This window comes from Zophobas morio, unplaced genomic scaffold (assembly GCF_036711695.1).
Source record: "Zophobas morio isolate AGI-343-1 ecotype UQ-CSIRO unplaced genomic scaffold, CSIRO_AGI_Zmor_V1 ptg000004l, whole genome shotgun sequence".
Taxonomy (NCBI): Eukaryota; Metazoa; Arthropoda; class Insecta; order Coleoptera; family Tenebrionidae; genus Zophobas; species Zophobas morio.
This window is the reverse complement of record NW_026972109.1, coordinates 384,577-403,228: the sequence shown is the minus strand read 5'-3', so window position 1 is coordinate 403,228 and position 18,652 is coordinate 384,577. Positions and strand designations below refer to the sequence as shown.

The following is an 18,652-nucleotide window of genomic DNA, read 5'->3' as shown; positions in this document are numbered from 1 at the left end:
TTTTCGACGATTTTTTGATCTCTTGGTTTTTTGATTTTTCAGCTATCCGATTTTTTAAATTTGGGAGTTTCGATTTCTCGATTTTTCGTTATTCGGTTTTTAAATTTTAGAATTTTGAATTTTACATTTTTTCGATTTTCTGATGTTTCATTTTTCGATTTTCAGTTCTTCGATATTTCGATTTTTCAATCTTTCGATTTTTCGAATTTTCGATTATTTTAATTTTTCTTTTTTTTTCTCCCTGTTAATATCATACAGTGTATCGAAAACAACCACAAAAATTGTCACTAAAAACATTTAAAAATTCATACAAAACAGAACATAGTGTTTCCAAAACATATTCCCGAAAAAAATCCATTGGGTTATTACGATTTCAACAATGTCAATAAGGGTGGTTTTGCAAAATCAGCCTGTTTGTCGCATCTGTATTAATCTACGGTTGAAACTTCAAACTTAGTGACTTTAGGAACTTTAGGTCGTCGATTGGTAGTGACATTTTGACACAACTGTCAGCTGTCTGCATGACCGACCGTTCCGGTTTCTCTGTCGCTTAATTTAGGGTTAAATATTATTTTGGCGGAAATTATTCTAAGAAAAAGTGGCCGCTTTTTCCAAGATGGCATTAAATTTACAATACGAAGCTATAGGAAAAGGATTCGTACAACAATATTATGCAATGTTTGACGATCCAGCGCAAAGGCCTAGTTTAGCTAACATGTATAATGTGAGTAATTCAAATGTAGAAGCGTCCGGGTTGACTTTGGCACTTTTTTTAGATCGAGAGTTCGTTTATGACGTTCGAAGGAGTGCAGCTACAAGGATCTGTGAAAATAATGGAAAAATTAACAGTGAGGGGTTATGATTTGGGTTGCTTAGTTTGACCGGTTTGTTTCAGAGTCTATCTTTCCAAAAAATTAATAGAATTATTACCGCGGTGGATTCGCAACCGATGTTCGACGGCGGGGTGCTAATTAACGTCTTAGGTAGATTACAGGTAATTTTTGTTATACGTATTTCTGAGAAATGAAATCTGTATAATTTTAATAGACTGATGAAGACATGCCTCATGCTTATATACAAACTTTCGTCTTGAAACCCATAGAAGGAAGTTTTTTTGTTCAGCATGATATTTTCCGTCTTGTACTACATGATACAATTTAGTCCAAAGGCAGTATGTATTCGTGTTCACGTTATTATTGCTGCCATTTCACTAATGTTTTCTACTAATTTTCTTAAAATGTGTTCTTATTCAGTCACTGCATGTTAACATAGTTTTTTTTTTTTTAACGCGACGGACGGAAACATGCTCTAATTGTGATTTTGGTGTTTCAGTCAGATGAAGATCCTCCACATGCATTTTCCCAGACATTTGTTTTAAAACCTTTAGGAAACTCGTTTTTTGTTCAGCATGACATTTTCAGATTGGGAATTCATAATACAGCTTAAGTTTACTTGAGATTCATATGCAAACATTATTCACTCCCATGTATTCTACTTGTTTTAATTATTAATAAATGCTTGTATAAGTCACAAATACAATTTTATAAACTTTACTCGCTTTTATTAGTAAATGAGCAAAACCTCCAGGTACAAGTTAGTGTATTGTTGTTCAACAATCAGGCGCTTCTATAATGAAGACTAGCAACTCACGTCAGCCTCAACTCCTGACTAATTAATTAACGACTAGAATACGCTAAAGCAATGACTTAGTTTGAAAAAGTGAGTTGCTTCCTTCTTTATAACGTCTATTTTATCAAGAAAACGTAGCTTTTTTTGACTTCTCGTTAGGCAAGTATTCTCTTTGGACGTGTGTGTTTTTGAGACAATCCAAAACTCCGCAGTGCTCTTGTGGTTGCAGATCTATTAAAGTGCTTTGGTATTTTAACTTCGGCGTATTCAGTATCACTCGTGTTATCAACCGACGACAAAATTACCAAAAGACAACCTAAAACCTAACAACAAATCGCGTTATTTGTTCACAAAAAACCATCAACCTTTACCAAACATATTATAATCACTAATGTATAAATGTGTAAAGTGGCTGTGGGCACGTTTTCCATTTCTTTGAGTGCGATTTGGGCGGGCTCAAACCCTGGTTTTAGCTCTAAAGTGTGTTTCAAGTGAATTGAAGCCTCTTGATAGTGTCCATACGCTTTTAATATTTCGCCTAGAGTGAAATATTGCTGCCAAGCCCCCTTGTCGGGGGGCTGCACCTCAAGAGATCTCCTCGTCAAGTAAATAGCGTCGTCTAAATATTGTAGCGTGAATAACACCCGGGCTAAATTGAGCAAAACCTCGGCGTTATACGGCGACACGGCGAGCGCCCTCCGAAAACACTCAATCGCTTTTTCCGCATCGCCTTTAATCCGCCAGAAGTTTCCAATTTGATTATACAGTTGCACAGATTTGGGTTTCTACAATCACCAATAATCAACAATTATGCAAAAACGTAGTAGTACATACTTCTCGCTTTGCTTTTTTTAATTTACGCTCGAGAGCGTCCACGTCAAAATCTTGCAAGTTTTTCCGCTTTGATTTTTTAGTAAAAATTAGCGCTACTTGTGGCTCAGGAACATTAGGGTGTTTGCTCCTGTTGAGTATACCAATTAAATTGTCATAATACGTAAAATTAACTGGTTTGCCGCAATCTAAAACCTCATCTTTTACATTGTCAATGTTACTGCTATTGCCATATCTGTAAAACCACTAATAATGGTTACCCATCATAAATAAATCATACTAACTTGTCCATTTTCACGGCTTTCAAATTATGACAATTCGTACAATAATATTCCACTTTCTCTTTCACCCATGAGCGTCCCAAATGCACTGTCGACGTTATTATGTTAAAAACGGGATCGTCTTCTGTTATGAACCGCAAGCCGCTGGGGTCTTGGTCTTCCCGGTAAGACACGACTTTGTAAAAGGAGCCCCCTTCGATGATTTTCGTTCGGTCTGGGTTTAATTTCCATAAGGTGGAAGTTCTAGAATTTGTGGAAATTATTTCAGAAACCAAAACATATAATGTCAGAGTAACTAAATTCTGAAAACTTGTAATACTGTTCATCTTGACTAGATCTGCGTCATGCTGTTAAAACGTCGCCATGAAACATTCTTGGGTCTTGATTAACGCTTTTTATGTTGATTTTTTCAATGTGTGGAAGTAAAGAGCATTCTCAGTTTTTTTAGTTGTTGAACCATAACCTCAATTAATTTTTTTATTAATTTTGGGTCACGTGACCTTTCAAATTTCAATGACACAGAATAACATAAAAGTGATCAGTATAGACTGTCGTGTCCACAGTATTACACAAATCAATGAAAATCGTGAAAACGCAAAATTGGTGTAAATTGTAACAAATCCAAAGTCATATAGTTTTATAAAAGGTAATTCTGAATTATTGGCAGCAATGTAATCATGCCAGTTCACAGTAGTCAATTTTGAAATCAGTAGATGGCAACAACTGAATTATTAATGCCCAAAATTTGAATTTGAGATCGAAAACTGGAGGAAATCAAGTTTCTTGTTGTCGAAATAAGTCTACACATACTAAGAAAAAAAGGGTAAAAAAAGTAAGCCCGCCCACCCGCCCTATCTCAATTGTGATGATTTTTTTTATTCGCAGTGAGCCAAAAGGGCGGAGCTTAACTGCAAAACCATTATTTCTCCACGAGAAATTAACATGTTTTTCAGTATCGTGTTGTTAAAAGAATACTATGTATATTAAGAAAAAAATAAAGGTAATATTAGACCCCACCCATACCCGCCCCGATCTTAATTCTCAAAAAAAATCATCACAATTGAGCTTGGGTGGGTGGACGGGCTTACATTTTTTCTTTTTGTTTTAATATGTGTAGACTTATTTTCACATGAAACTTAAAACATGTTTAAAATGGAAAATTTTTGTAAGAAAATATCGATTTTGCAATTAGGCTGCAAAATTTATATTTCCTTGCAAAAATGTACCATTTTAACCATATTTTAAGTTTCTTATTGTGAAAAGATGGCTATGTATATTAAGAAAAAAGGCAAAATATAAGCCCCGCCCACCCGCCCTGTCTCAATTCTGATGATTTTTTTATTCGTCGTGAGCCAAGCGGGCGGAGTTTAACTGCAAAATCCTCATTTCTCTACGAGAAATTAAAAACTGAAAAATGCTACTGAAAACTCGAGATACTGCAGAAACAAAAAACTGATCAACAAAAAATCAAAAATTTCAAAATTGAAAAATTGGGAAACTGCAAATCGAAAAATTGAAGAAACAGAACAAAAGATCGAAAAATCTCAAAATCGAAAATTTTATACGGGAAACTCAAGAAATTGAAGAAACAAAAAACATATAGATGGAAAAAATAAAATTAAATATCTAAAAATTCATTTGAATAAACGAAACGATAAAAAAATTTAATAGAAACATTTTAAATTGAAAACTATAGAAAATGCACATCGAAAAGTTCAAAAAGCAGAAACTGAAAATACGAAAAATGAAAAAATTTGAAAAGTGAAAAATCGAGAAAATCCAAATCGAAAAATTCAAGACAAAGAATAAATCAATACAAGATCGAAAAACCTGAAAACTGAAAAATTTTAATGTGAAAACTCGAAAAATTAAAGAAACAAAAAACTGAAGAAACGAAAAATTAAAAAAATTTCAAAATTGAAAATCGAGTAACTTCAAACCGAAAATTGGAACAAGGATTACAAGATCGAAAAATCGAAAAATTTTAAAGTGAAAACTCGAGAAACTGAAGAAACAAAAAACAGACAAATTGAAAATTTGAAAGATTTAAACTTGAAAACTCGAAAAAACAGAAAACGAAAAAACAGAAAAATTGAAAAATTACAAAGAATTACTTAATAAACGAAACATGAAAAAAATTCAAACCCTGAAAAATGAAAAATTTTAAATTGAAAACTAGAAAAATTGCAAATCTAAAAATCAAAGAAACAAAAAGCTGAAGAAATGAAAAATTAAAAAAACTGAAAATTGAAAAATCGAGAAAATCCAAATCGAAAAATTAAAGACATAAAGAATAAATCAAATAAAAGATCGAAAAACCTAAAAACTGAAAAATTTCAATGGAAAAACTCGAAAAATTGAAGAAACAAAAAAAAAATTAAGCAATTTCAAAATTGAAAATCGAGAAACTGCACACCGAAAAATTGGAACAAGGAACAAAAAACCGAAAAATCGAAAAATTTAAACTTGAAAACTCGAAAAAGCACAGAACACGGAAAAAACGAAAATTGAAAAATTAAAAAAAATTAATAAACGAAACAAAAACAATTCAAGCCCTGAAAAATATAAAAATTTTAAATTGAAAACTAGAAAAATTGCAAAACGAAAAATTGAAGAAACAAAAAACTGAAGAAACGAGATATATTTAAAAAAATTTCAAAATTTAAAATCGGAAACTGCAAACCGAAAAATTGGAACAAAAAATATCGAAAAATCCAAAAATTTGAACATGAAAACTCGAGAAACTGAAGAAACAAAAAACAGACAAATCGAAAATTTGAAAAATTTAAATTCGAAAACTCGAAAAAATAGAAAAAGCGGAAAAATTGAGAAATTAAAAAGAATTAATAAACGAAACATGAAAAAAATTCAAGCTCAAAAAACTGAAGAATTGAAAAATTAAAAAAATCGAAAATTGAAAAATCAAGAACCGAAAAAATAAAAAATCAAAAAATCTAAAAATCGAAAATTTTAAACGGGAATCTCGAGAAATTGAAGAAACAAAAAACAGATAGATGGAAAAATTAAAATTAAATATTGAATAAATGAAAAACTTAAACATCTAAAAATTGAATAAACGAAACGATAAAAAAATTCAAAAGTTGAAAATAGAAAAAGTTTAAATTGAAAACTAGAAAAAATGCAAATCGAAAAATTCAAAAAACAAAAACTGAAACAACGAAAAATTGAGAAAATCCAAATCGAAAAGTTCAACACAAAGAATAAATCAATACAAGTTCGAAAAACCTAAAAACTGAAAAATTTTAATGTGAAAACTCGAAAAATTGCAGAAACAGAAAACTGAAGAAACGAAAAATTAAAAAAATTTCAAAATTTAAAATCGGAAACTGCAAACCGAAAAATTGGAATAAAAAAGATCGAAAAATCCAAAAATTTGAACGTGAAAACTGGAGAAACTGAAGAAACAAAAAACAGACAAATCGAAAATTTGAAAAATTTAAATTCGAAAACTCGAAAAAAGAGAAAAAACGGAAAAACCGAAAAATTGAAAAATTAAAAAGAATTAATAAACGAAACATGAAAAAAGTGCAAGTTCAAAAAACTGAAGAATTGAAAAATTAAAAAAATTGAAAATTGAAAAATCAAGAACCGAAAAAATAAAAAATCGAAAAATCTAAAATTAGAAAATTTTAAACGAGAAATTGAAGAAACAAAAAAACAGATAGATGGAAAAATTAAAATTAAATATTGAATAAATGAAAAACTTAAACATCTAAAAATTGAATAAACGAAACGATGAAAAAATTCAAAAGTTGAAAATAAAAAAATTTTAAACTGAAAACTAGAAAAAATGCAAATCGAATAATTCAAAAAACAAAAACTGAAAAAACTAAAAATTGAGACAATCCAAATCGAAAAGTTCAAGACATAAAGAATAAATCAATACAATAAGTTCGAAAAACCTAAAAATTGAAAAATTTTAATGTGAAAACTCGAAAAATTGAAGCAACAAAAAACTGAAGAAACGAAAAATTAAAAAAAAATTCAAAACTGAAATCGAGAAACTTCAAACCGAAAAATTGGAACAAGGAATAAAAGATCGAAAAATCGAAATATTTAAACGTGAAGTTCGAGAAATTGAAGAAACAAAAAACAGAAGGATAGAAAAATTAAAATTAAATAATGAATAAATGAAAAACTTAAAATCTAAAAATTGAATAAACGAAACGATAAAAAAATGCAAATCGAAAAATTCAAAAGACAAAGAATTAAAGATCGAAAAATCTAAAAACTCAAAAATTTTAATGTGAAAACATGGAAATTTGTAAAAAAAAATCACTACGAGAAATTAAAAACATGTTTTTGAGTACCGTGTTGTTTAATATTTTCTTAGAAAAATTTCCCATTTTAAACGTTTTTAAGAACACAAAAAATCATCACAGTTGAGATGGGGTGGGTGGGTGGGGTAAATATTTTGCCTTTTTACTTAATATACATTGTATACTTTGAACAACACGATATTCAAAGACATCTTTTTAATTTCTGGTAAAGAAATAAGTACTTTGCAGTCAAGCTCCGCCCCTTTGCTTCACGGCGAATAAAAAAAATCATCACAATTGGGACAGGGCGGGTGGGTGGGCTTACACTTTGGCTCTTTATTTTAATATGTGTAGACTTTTTTTCACAACAAGAAACTTGAAACATGCTTAAAATGGAAAATTTGTATAAGGAAATATCAATTTGGCATTTAGGCTCCGCCCCATAATTGCAAAATACATATTTCCTTGCAAAAATGTACGATTTTACCCATATTTTAAGTTTTTTGTTGTGAAAAGATAACTACGAACCCCGCCCACCCGCCCTATCTCAATTCTGATGATTTTTTTATTCGTCGTAAGTCGAGGGGAGTAGTTTAATTGTAAAATCCTTATTTTTCTACTAGAAATTACCATGTGAAATATGTTCTTAAGTAATCGTGTTATACAAAGGAAACTAAATGTATTAATTAAAAGAGAAACCCCACTCCTCCGTGTCAATCTCAATCGTGATGAATTTTTCATTGCAAAATCAATATTTCCCTATACAAATTTTAAATTTACCATTTTAAACATGCCTTAAGTTTGTTGCTATGAAAAGATGACTACACATATTAAGGAAACAAGGCAAAATATAAGCCCCGCCCACCCGCCCTATCTCAATTGTAATGATTTTTTTATTCGTCGTGATCCAAGAGGGCGGAGCCTAATGGCAAAATCGATACTTTCCTACAAAAATTTACTATATTAAACATGTTTTATTTTTCTTGTTGTGAAAAAAAGAAAAAAGGGCGAAATGTAAGCCCTTATAGTTATAATACCTAATCTTTTTTTGAGGCGAATAGAAATAAATCTTGTTGATTTAAATGTCGAGAACAATCTTTAGCCATGCTTATGTACAGGTAATTAAATGGCTTAATATTAATGGACCTCATTATCTCTATCAAAAATTTGATTTCGTGAAGTTAGTGCTTTCAATTGTAAAATTGTCCATGGTTATCTCGAACGTAACCCCGGTCACCCCAACGGCGTACCAACTTTTCAACGGTTATGTCAACGGATGATATAAACAAGACTTACAACTTACAATTCATGAGATTTCCTCCTGGGACAATTAAATTTTGTTATATGACATAAATATCGTGGCGCCATCTAGCGACGTAGCATCTACTTGAAGTGCGTGCCTCCTCTTAACCTTGCCATAAACGAGGCAAAAGCGGCCATAACCTCAAAAAAGCCGGGTTCATTGACGCATCTTTAGCTTGACAGGTAGTTTATATACAAGCCGAATATTAAGTTAGAAACGTTTGCAACCACACATATACAAAAATCTCACCTTGTGAACCATCACTACAAATCCAAAACCTATTTTTTTATACCATAAACGCAGGTACGTACCGCAACCCACATCTGGTCTCCCTATGATGCTAACTTTCCCTCTAATTCTCACAGCGAAAATGTCCGATAAACCTACGCCTAAGAAGCCAAAAACCAGCGAAGACGGCAACAAAGTGGACGATTCTAACGCAGAGGGCGACATGGACTCCGCGATCATAGAGTTAGAGATGTGCCACAACGAACTCGACAAACTCAATGAAAAAGAAAACGAGGAAGTCATCGCGATGGATCAAAAGTACAGAAAACTCAGGCAAGAGAGCTACGACAAACGCAGCAAAGTCATAGAACGGATCCCCGATTTTTGGTTCACGGTGTTCACGGGCCATCCGGATCTGTGCAACATTTTAACAGAAGAGGAGGAGGATTGTTTGCATCACTTGCGCAAAGTGGAAGTGGATATCGCGGACAACAACTCCGGCTACAGCCTCAAGTTTTACTTCAAAGAGAACCCATATTTCAAAAACGATCTTCTGGTTAAGGAGATTTCGTATAAACAGGACAAAATGGCGTCAGAGAGTACAAAGATTGATTGGATTAAGCCACAGAAAAAGACTGCTGCTAAAGGACAAGGGAAGAAGCGCGCTCGCGAGGAGCCAAAGTCGTTCTTTCAGTGGTTTAGCAATAATGATGATCCCACGAATGACAAGATTGCTGAAATTATCAAAGATGATCTTTGGGCTAACACGCTCCAATATTATTTGCCGGACCCGGACATGGAGGGCGAGGACGACAGCAACGAGAGCTCTGAAGGGGAGGACGGGGATGAAGCAAATGGAGCCAAGACTGCAAAAGCGTCAGCCGATGGAACATCATCAAATTAATTACTTTTCATTATCCAGATGTATCACTTAGAATCAATGTTTTCTCTTTTAATGGAAATGAATTGAATCTCGTCTGGTTATTTTTACTTTAGTTAGTAGTAGGAACAATGTATTTTTTTTTCTTGAAGCGCTTGTCCCTCATGTGACAAGCTATCTAAACTAGGTTATGAAGTGTGACTATCTGATGTGGATTAAAATGATTTTTTATAGTGTATGTTTGATTTCATTAAGGGTGGTTGGTTTTCAATCAGAGAAAATATTTGCAGCAACATAAAACTTTGAAACAAAATAAGCATACCGCCAATTCTAAACTGCAGCTGATTAAAAACAATTCGTCACATTTTTAACCTCAAAATTTTTTATTAAACGTTTTTAATCAGGTTTCTTTTTCTTCAGTATTTGAATACTAAAATGGAGAGAAAATGCCAAATTCAGTAGTTTTTTTTCGAAAATTTTCTACTTGGTAACATGTTAATACCAAATCGGCGCGAAATTGCTTTGACGTCATTCTTACGTCAGTTCGCAGACGTCAGTTTCTATGAGCGTCAATTTAACCGACTCTTGAAAACTACAAGCCTTAAATTTTTTTTTTTTTTGTAATAAAATATGCGAATGTTGGTCTATTTCTTTGGGAGAAAACCTTGTCAATTAACTAATTCATTCTTGATATACCGGTGTCTGGAAAATAACTCTTCAGTACGAAAACAATAATACACACATTTTTTAAAATGTAGATTACGAAAAAAAACATAATTTTATAAAAGTAAAATTGGCAACACAACACACAGCTAATCTGTGCTTACTTTCTGATTTCTTAGTAACGATGGTGGCTGAAATCCACCTTTTATTATTAATAAAACAAGTTGTTATTTTTCATTAATAAATAAACCAAAAACAAAAACACATAATAAAACATTTATGAATTATAAACAAAAACAAAACCAACAAAAGAAAAATTCATTAAAGCGTAACCAACTAAACACTAGAATGTTCAAAATTCCTCCCTTGTTCATACAAGTCAGCTCGTAATGTTTCCAAATTTTGATTATTTTTTGTAAAAATTAGTCTTTGTTAAGAGAAAACTGATTTTGGCAATGACATACTCTCTAAGACAATACAGGGTAGAGGCAAAATCAGTCTTATCTTGGCAAGTATTAACCCCGCCCACCCACCCTTTATTTTTTTCGAGGCTATGCCATTTGACAATATCCGTTTTATCTTAGCAAGCACTAGGCAGATTCATAAACAACAAGTAGGGGAGTATATTATTTTAAAAAACTTTGAACCTTTAGTTAGCGTTTTACAATCTACACGATATTTCTAACAGACGTATAAAATTGTGTAAGAATCAGTCCGGTAGTTTCGGTGATTATCTATCTGGTAAAATTTCGACATAGACACCAAGAGAAACGATAACGGAAGACAGCCAGACAAAAAATAATCTAAAAACTAAAAGATCGATAAATTACAAAATCGAAAAATCAAAACTTTAAAAATCGAAAAATGAAAAACCAAAACATGTAAAACCGAGGAGTCGAAAAATCGAAAAGTCGAAAATTCGAAACATTAGAGAATCGAAAAGTTTCAAAACCCCCGAACTGAACTATCTAAAAAATTGAAAAATTGAAGAAAAATTGAAGAATCGGAAAACTGAAAAATCGCAGTAAGTTGAGAAATCGACAAATTGAAAAATCGGGAAGTCGAAAAATCGAAAAATTGAAGAATGAAAATACTGAAAAATTCCGAAATTGAAATATCAAAAAACTTACAAATAGAAGAAAAATGGAGGAATCGAACAATTGAAACATCGAAAAATTGAAAAATTGTAACACTAGAAACTAAAATTAAAAAATCGAAAAAGTAAAAAATCAGGAAATTGAAAAATTAGGAAGTCAAAAAAATAAAAAAATAAAGAATCGAAATTTTGAAAAATCCTAGAACTGAAATATCGAAAAATCGAAAAATTGAAGAATCGAAATATTAAAAAATTCCAAAATTGAAATATCGAAAAATTGAAAAATTGAAAAATTGTAACATTAGAAACTAAAATTAAAAATCGAAAAAGTAAAAAATCGGGAAATCGAAAAATTAGGAAGTCAAAAAATCAAAAAATGAAGGATCGAAATATCGAAAAATTGAAAGATCGAAGAAAAATTGAAGAATCGAAAAATTTAAACATCGAAGCAAAAATTGAAGAATCGAAAAATTGAAAAAATCCCCAAGCTGAAACATCGGTAAATTGAAAAATCGAAAAATTAAAGAATCGAAAATTTTAAAAATCCCCAAAGTGAACTATCTAAAAATTAAAAAATTGAAAAAAAAATTTAGAATCGAAAAATTGGAAAATCACAAGACTAAAACATCAGTAAACTGAGAACTCAACAAATTGAAAACTTCGGAAATCGAAAATCGAAGTTGAAAAATCCAAGTCGAAAAATTGAAGAATCGAAATACTGAAAAAACCCAAAATTGAAATATCTAAAAACTTAAAAATCGAGGAAAAATAAAAGAACCAAACATTTCGAAAAATCGAATTTGAAGACCTGAAAAAGTAAAAACTAAAATTTAAAAATTGAAAAATCAGAAAGTGTAAAAAATCAAAAAAATTATGAATCGAAATCCTCTAATTTATATTTCGAAACATTGAAACATCGAAGAAAAATTGAAGAACCGAAAAATTTAAAATATCCCCAAACTGAAACATCGGTAAATTGAGAAATCGAAAAATTGAGGAATCAAAAAATTTAAAAACCCCAAATTAAACTATCTAAAAACTGAAAAATCGAAGCAAAATTGAAGAATCGAAAAATTGCAAAATCCCAAGATTGAAACATCGATAAATTGAGAAATTGACAAATTGAAAAATCGGGGAATCGAAAAATCGAAGAATTGAAATATTAAAAAATCCAAAATTGAAATACCCATCGAAAAATTTAAAAGTCGAAGAAAAATAAAAGAACCAAAAATTTCGAAAAGACTGAAACGTCAGTAAATTGAGAAATCGGAAAATTGAAAAATCGGAAAGTCGAAAAATCGAATAAATTGAATATTCAAAATACTGAAAAATTCTAAAATTGAAATATCAAAAAACTTAAAAATAGAAGAAAAATAGAGGAATCGAACAATTGAAACATTGAAAAATTGAAAAATAGTAACATTAGAAACTAAAATAAAAAAATCGAAAAAGTAAAAAATCGGGAAATCGAAAAATTAGGAAGTCAAAAAAAATCAAAAAATGAAGAATCGAAATATTGAAAAATCCTAGAACTGAAATATCGAAAAATTGAAAGATCGAAGAAAAATTGAAGAATTGAAAAATTTAAACATCGAAGCAAAAATTGAAGAATCGAAAAATTGAAAAAATCCCCAAACTGAAACATCGGTAAATTGAAAAATCGAAAAATCAAAGAATCCAAAATTTTAAAAATCTCCAAAGTGAACTATCTAAAATTAAAAAATCGAACAAAAATTTTAAATTCGAAAAATTGGAAAATCCCAAGACTAAAACATCGATAAGCTGAGAAATCAACAAATTGAAAACTTCGGAAATCGAAAATCGAAGTTGAAAAATCCAAGTCGAAAAATTGAAGAATCGAAATACTGAAAAAACCCAAGATTGAAATATCTAAAAACTTAAAAATCGAGGAAAAATAAAAGAACCAAAAATTTCGAAAAATCGAATTTGAAGAACTGAAAAATTAAAAACTAAAATTTAAAAATTGAAAAATTGAAAAAGTAAAAAATCGAGATATCGAAAAATCAGAAAGTGGAAAAAATCAAAAAAATTATGAATCAAAATTCTCTAACTGAAATTTTGAAACATTGAAACATCGAAGAAAAATTGAAGAACCGAAAAATTGAAGAACCGAAAAATTGAAAAAATCCCCAAACTGAAACATCGGTAATTGAGAAATCGAAAAATTTAGGAATCGAAAAATTTAAAAACCCCAAAGTAAACTATCTAAAAACTGAAAAATCGAAGCAAAACTGAAAAATCGAAAATTTGAAAAATCCCAAGATTGAAACATCGGTAAATTGAGAAATTGACAAATTGGAAAATCGGGAAATCGAAAAATCGAAGAATTGAAATATTAAAAAATTTCAAAATTGAAATATCGAAAAATTTAAAAGTCGAAGAAAAATAAAAAAACAAAAATTTCGAAAAATCGAAACATCAAAAAATTGAATTTGAAGAATTGAAAAATTAAAAACTAAAATTTAAAAATTAAAAAATTGAAAAAGTAAAAAATCGAGATATCGAAAAATCAGAAAGTGGAAAAAATGAAAAAATTTATTAATCGAAATCCTCTAATCGAAATTTCGAAACATTGAAACATCGAAGAAAAATTGAAAAAATCAGGATAATGTTTTCAGTTTCTTGTTGGCAAAAAAGACTTCGTATATTAAGAAAAAATGGGCAAAATATAAGCCCCGCCCACCCACCCCTTCTCAATTGCGATGAATTGTGCCTGAGTAAATACAAAGGTCTCACAATATTGTCGTAAAATTGCACAACAAATGTTGGACTTTGCTATCCTGCATCATATGTATTTAAAGAAAAATACCTAATACAAGATTGATGTAGAATTAGCGCATAGATAGACGGAAAATATCCGGATAAATATCCACCTATTAAGACTATTTTTGAAATTAGCCGGATATTTAACACTATTTTAAAAATTTGCGTAACACTCTTTAATCAGGTTACACTCATCTAAATTAAAAAAAACATCAAGGTGTATAATCAGTTTTAGGTGGCTATCATCCACCAATAACATTATCAGAAAAAATAGTCGCATTAATCACACACCCGCTTTCTGTTTACAAATCTAGGTTGCTAAAAAAAAGCAACATTACATTCTAGTTGCATACATTGCATCATTCCAAGCCTACCAATTTCGATGATTCATAAATAATTCCCATCCTCCTCCCCAGTCGATTATTTACCGACACAAAAATAGACTCCAGTGGTGAGGGGAGCATAATCACTATGATTGGCTACTGCGCATCGATTCGCCAACACTCACCCAATCACAAGTCACCACATAACCCGAATCCACAGTTGTGACGTTGGCACTTCAAGGATATGTTTGTTCTCTAGAATAATTCAGACGTTCAAGATCAGCCACGGTGTAACGACGGTTTCTGTATTCAGAAAGTGGTCAAAACAAGAAAAAAAAAAATAAACAAGAGTTGAAGATTTATTTTACCGTTGGAAAACAGTTTTTCCATAATGACGAGTGCGGTCCCAGCGATTTTAAAATATTTAAGTGACAGTAGTAATTATAATATAGACCAGAACATGGACACACCTGTTAGAGCTAAGAAACGGAGGCTGGACCATTTGTCATGGGAGGAAAAACTCCAACGGAAGTGAGTAGATTTTATTTTTGTTGGCCTCGTTTCGTTGTTTCCATGGGCATTATCAACCAGTTTTGTTATCTAATGCGATTAAGTAGTTACTTAAAATAATAGGTTATATAGATATAGTTCGAGTGTTCTAGATCTTTCAAGGTTGATAAAGTAATGACAACAAAATATGATGCGTCATTGTTTACTTTTATTTTTATGCGTAGGTGTATAATTATATACAGTGTGATGCAACACTTTGTATATTTATCATTGTTTACTGTAATTCATTAGCTGTTAATTATAAAACAAAAAACAATTAAGAGATCATTCAGACCACCGAAGCTAGAGAGCGGCCAATACTTTATCATAGTACATAGTACCTACACACCTGTCATTACTTAAAAAATACCTATTTTTTGTGTAGAAAGCTGAAAAACCGCGTGGCTGCGCAGACGTCCCGCGACCGCAAGAAGGCCAAAATGGACCAAATGGAGAAGGCCATCCAAGAATTGTTTTCCAAGAACGAGGTGTTGCTCGAAGAATGTAACAAGTTGAAGAGCTTGAACGAGCGGTTGTCGGTAGAGAACGCAGAGCTCAGGACGAGATTGACGTCGTGTTCGAGTTGCTCCCAGAACCGGACTGTCGAGTGTGAGGCTCAGAGTGGATCAACTGAGTCCCTCCTTCGGCCGCAAGGAACAGTCACACACTCAGCAGCGGTTCTGAGGCACCAAACAACGGCCCTGTTGAAGATTGTATTGGCCTGCCTTCTCTACCGGACCTCCTTGACGAGCTCAACAACGACGTGGACATCTCATCACTCGAGCAACTCACGCAGAGCCTTCTTCAAGATATCGCCAGAGACCTGGAGGCTGCTGCTGAAAAGGCAGATATTCAAGTAAGCATCGGCGGAGTTAGCGCTTCATATACTTAGTCGCAGCGAAAAGTGTTTGACTAAATTGACCACAATAATAATAATGACTAGAAAGATAATTTTGGCAGACGTTATTCGCTGCGTTTTTTTGACGATCATGACATTTCACCTACATTTTCTTTTGGGGTTTTCTAGATACCTTGATGATTTAACAATTGATAGAAGCAAAAAAACAAATGAAGATACAAGGTGAATAATCTCGATAAAATGTCCTTGTCTCTTACTGTTCTAGATATATTCAAGCTTTGCATGAACCAAAAAGGCAGTCTACATAATCACAACACACTTATCATTTTTGTCTTGTACTTGTCATCTGAAACACGAATCAATTGTTGTTTCATCATTGCATTGACAATTTTCTAGTTCTGTCTACGTTGCAGGAACAAGCTAGCAGTCAAGAAAACAATTCGGGACAAGTGGTGGGGACGTCACCAAAACAGCTGGAATCCGATGGAAGTGATCTGCTAATCAAAGAAAACCAAGATCCACTGATAAAAGATATCTCACAGTATCTCTTACTACATCACAACTACAGCGCAAAACCACTCGATCGAAAATGTAAAAGCAGTCGAGCACGCACCAGCACTAAGTGTAACAGCAGGCAAAAACCGAAGAACATTTTACCTAAAGCGGAGGACAATTCAAATAAATTAGCTTCGTTCGTGGATTTGGCGGTGTCCGAGCTGCAGGGTCAGTCGGACGTCGTGTATGGCACCTTCGACGAAAACACGAACTGCATCACGATCATCGTCGAAGACGAGAGCTGTCTGGAAGAGGTCGTCGATGAGGAAATTCTGGTGGAAAGTGACCATTTGGCCGTTCCTTCACGCACCACGTCGGTGGGAAGTGCTTCCCCGATTTCTAGCTCGAGTTCGGACTGTGGGTACGAGTCCATAGGATCGCCTGACAGTTTAAGCGAAACGAACGACATATGGGACGACAGAGTTTCAGAGCTATTTCCAACGTTGATTTAACGTGTTTTTGTAAATATCGTACAAATAGGTGCTTAAGAAGCTAATTTATTTTGTTTTGTATAAATGACATTTATATAACTATATAATATAGGTAAAATTACTCCTCTAAGAAATATGACTCAATAAAAAATGTGTATGTAGTAATTCTCTTGGCATTTTTATTTCCTGCGTTACCAAGACCAGTTAAAAGTTAAGGCGCCCTTGACGCGTAAACAACTCAAATGTCAAAAGTTCAGGCAAAAACTTGCTCAACTTGACTCATTCATTAAAACACACGATCAGACAAAAATATGGAACCGTTTAAATTTTCGTTTTGAAAACTAATCCGTTAACAACTTGTCAAACAATTCCCCATTTAAAATCTACAAACAATTACTATCAACAATGAAACCATTTCCCGCGCAATTACACTCGTTTTCAATAAAGCCAGATTTTCCGGAAAATTAATAATCAATAAATTTCGTTGCTCCGATTGATTTGAATATCTAATGTAAAAATGTCTCAACAAGCGAAAATCATTTTCCGCGTGATTATCACCACCTTATACAAGCGCAAATTAAAAATTAAAATTTATGATTTCGATTGTTCTCGTTTGTTTAAAAATGTGGTGGATAAATAACTTCAGATTCGATAACTATGCATTCTTTGCAATCAGATAGGTAAAACCGTTTGGATTTTTTTGAAAATGAGGATTGGTAGGAATTTTCGAAGGAATGAAGCTGAAACAAGTTGCTTGTGGGTATCGAAATTTACAAAAATATGCTTTTAGGTGATTTTCGAAGGTGGATGAAAAATGGTTTGACTTGAAAAGTGTAGCTTGTTTAAGGTCACGCAGCAATAGTTTCGGACTATTCGGATTACAATTCAAATTTTTTGAAAATTTTAAAAATTTCGATATTCCAGTGCGCGATTCTGGAAAAACAGTTGCAGTTATCGAAGAAATTTATAAGAAAATTCAGGGTTGAAAAATTATTGTTAATTTAAGAATATTATATTTTTAATAAGAATAATAATAAAAATTAGTGCTATTCTTATGTTATTATATGTTTCGAAGAATTTAGAAAAAACGAGAATATGAAAGAATCTGCGGGGATCTGAAATGATCTGGAAAAATTTGAAAGAATCTGAAACGATATAAAAGGTGAAAAATTGTGAAAGAATTTATTATGATTTTTAAAAGTTTTGCATTTCTGTTCAGATTCCTGGAGGAATCAGAGGGAATCTCGAAGAATCTCAAAAATCTAGAAGAATCTAAAAAAATAATATGAATAGAACTGAAGATTTTGAAAGAATCTTGAGGATTCCTGACGGCGTCTTTGAATGAATCTTAAAAAATTTCAAAGAATTGGAAACAATCTGGAAGCATCGGAAAGAATAAAAAAATCTGAAAAAGAGAATCAAAAAGAAATTTAAAGAATCTAAAAAATTTCAAAGAATTGGAAACAATCCGAAAGCATCGGAAAGAATAAAAAAATTTGGAAACATCTGAAAGAGAGAATCAAAAAGAAAATGAAAGAATCTGAAATCATTTGAAAAAATCTGGAGGAATTTGTGGGAATCTGAGAGAATCTCAAAGAATCTAGAAAAATCTGGAAGAATTTGGAAAAATCTGTAGGGATCTGAATGTATATGTACGGTTTTAAAACGACCTGAATAGAACTCAAAAATTTGAAAGAATCTGAAAGAGAAAATTAGAAAGAAAATGAAAGAATCTGGAGAAATTTGAAAGATTTTGAGAGAAATTGGGAGATTCGAAAAGAATCTGAAGGAATCTAAAGGAATATGGGAAAATCTAAAAGAATCTGAGAGAATCTACGGGGATCTGAAATGATCTGGAAAAATTTGAATAATCTGAAACGACATTAAAGGTGAAAAATTGTGAAAAAATTTGAGATTTTTTCAAATTCTTTGGATTCTTTCTGATTCTCTCTTTCGAATT

General features: G+C 31.8%; 4 protein-coding genes across 5 annotated transcripts; 3 read left to right on the top strand and 1 right to left on the bottom strand.

The window, feature by feature from the left end:
• The first annotated feature begins 507 nt into the window (after positions 1 to 507).
• On the top strand, positions 508 to 1,553 carry LOC135136595 (probable nuclear transport factor 2). Of its 2 annotated transcripts, XM_064065961.1 has the most exons (5): positions 508 to 724; positions 777 to 848; positions 896 to 994; positions 1,048 to 1,171; positions 1,333 to 1,424. In XM_064065961.1, exons 1-4 carry the CDS (start codon positions 617 to 619, stop codon positions 1,159 to 1,161), a joined length of 393 nt encoding a protein of 130 aa, XP_063922031.1. In that variant the 5' UTR covers positions 508 to 616; the 3' UTR covers positions 1,162 to 1,171; positions 1,333 to 1,424. The 2 variants fall into 2 exon arrangements, with proteins under 2 accessions (XP_063922031.1, XP_063922026.1); XM_064065956.1 differs by lacking the exon at positions 1,048 to 1,171 and having other exon boundaries at positions 1,333 to 1,553.
• LOC135136584 (uncharacterized) lies at positions 1,540 to 3,227 on the bottom strand. The gene is made up of 4 exons (XM_064065947.1): positions 2,745 to 3,227; positions 2,464 to 2,695; positions 2,001 to 2,414; positions 1,540 to 1,952 (listed from the first exon to the last, which is right to left on the bottom strand). Exons 1-4 carry the CDS (start codon positions 3,065 to 3,067, stop codon positions 1,785 to 1,787), a joined length of 1,137 nt encoding a protein of 378 aa, XP_063922017.1. The 5' UTR covers positions 3,068 to 3,227; the 3' UTR covers positions 1,540 to 1,784.
• Positions 3,228 to 8,442: 5,215 nt separating this feature from the next.
• On the top strand, positions 8,443 to 9,665 carry LOC135133880 (protein SET-like). The gene is made up of 2 exons (XM_064062410.1): positions 8,443 to 8,627; positions 8,690 to 9,665. The coding sequence occupies exon 2, from the start codon at positions 8,695 to 8,697 to the stop codon at positions 9,454 to 9,456; it is 762 nt and encodes a 253-aa protein (XP_063918480.1). The 5' UTR covers positions 8,443 to 8,627; positions 8,690 to 8,694; the 3' UTR covers positions 9,457 to 9,665.
• A 5,093-nt stretch (positions 9,666 to 14,758) lies between these two features.
• LOC135133451 (uncharacterized) lies at positions 14,759 to 16,857 on the top strand. Its single transcript, XM_064061848.1, has 4 exons — positions 14,759 to 14,829; positions 15,233 to 15,429; positions 15,483 to 15,703; positions 16,120 to 16,857. Exons 1-4 carry the CDS (start codon positions 14,759 to 14,761, stop codon positions 16,711 to 16,713), a joined length of 1,083 nt encoding a protein of 360 aa, XP_063917918.1. The 3' UTR covers positions 16,714 to 16,857.
• The last annotated feature ends 1,795 nt before the right edge of the window (positions 16,858 to 18,652 follow it).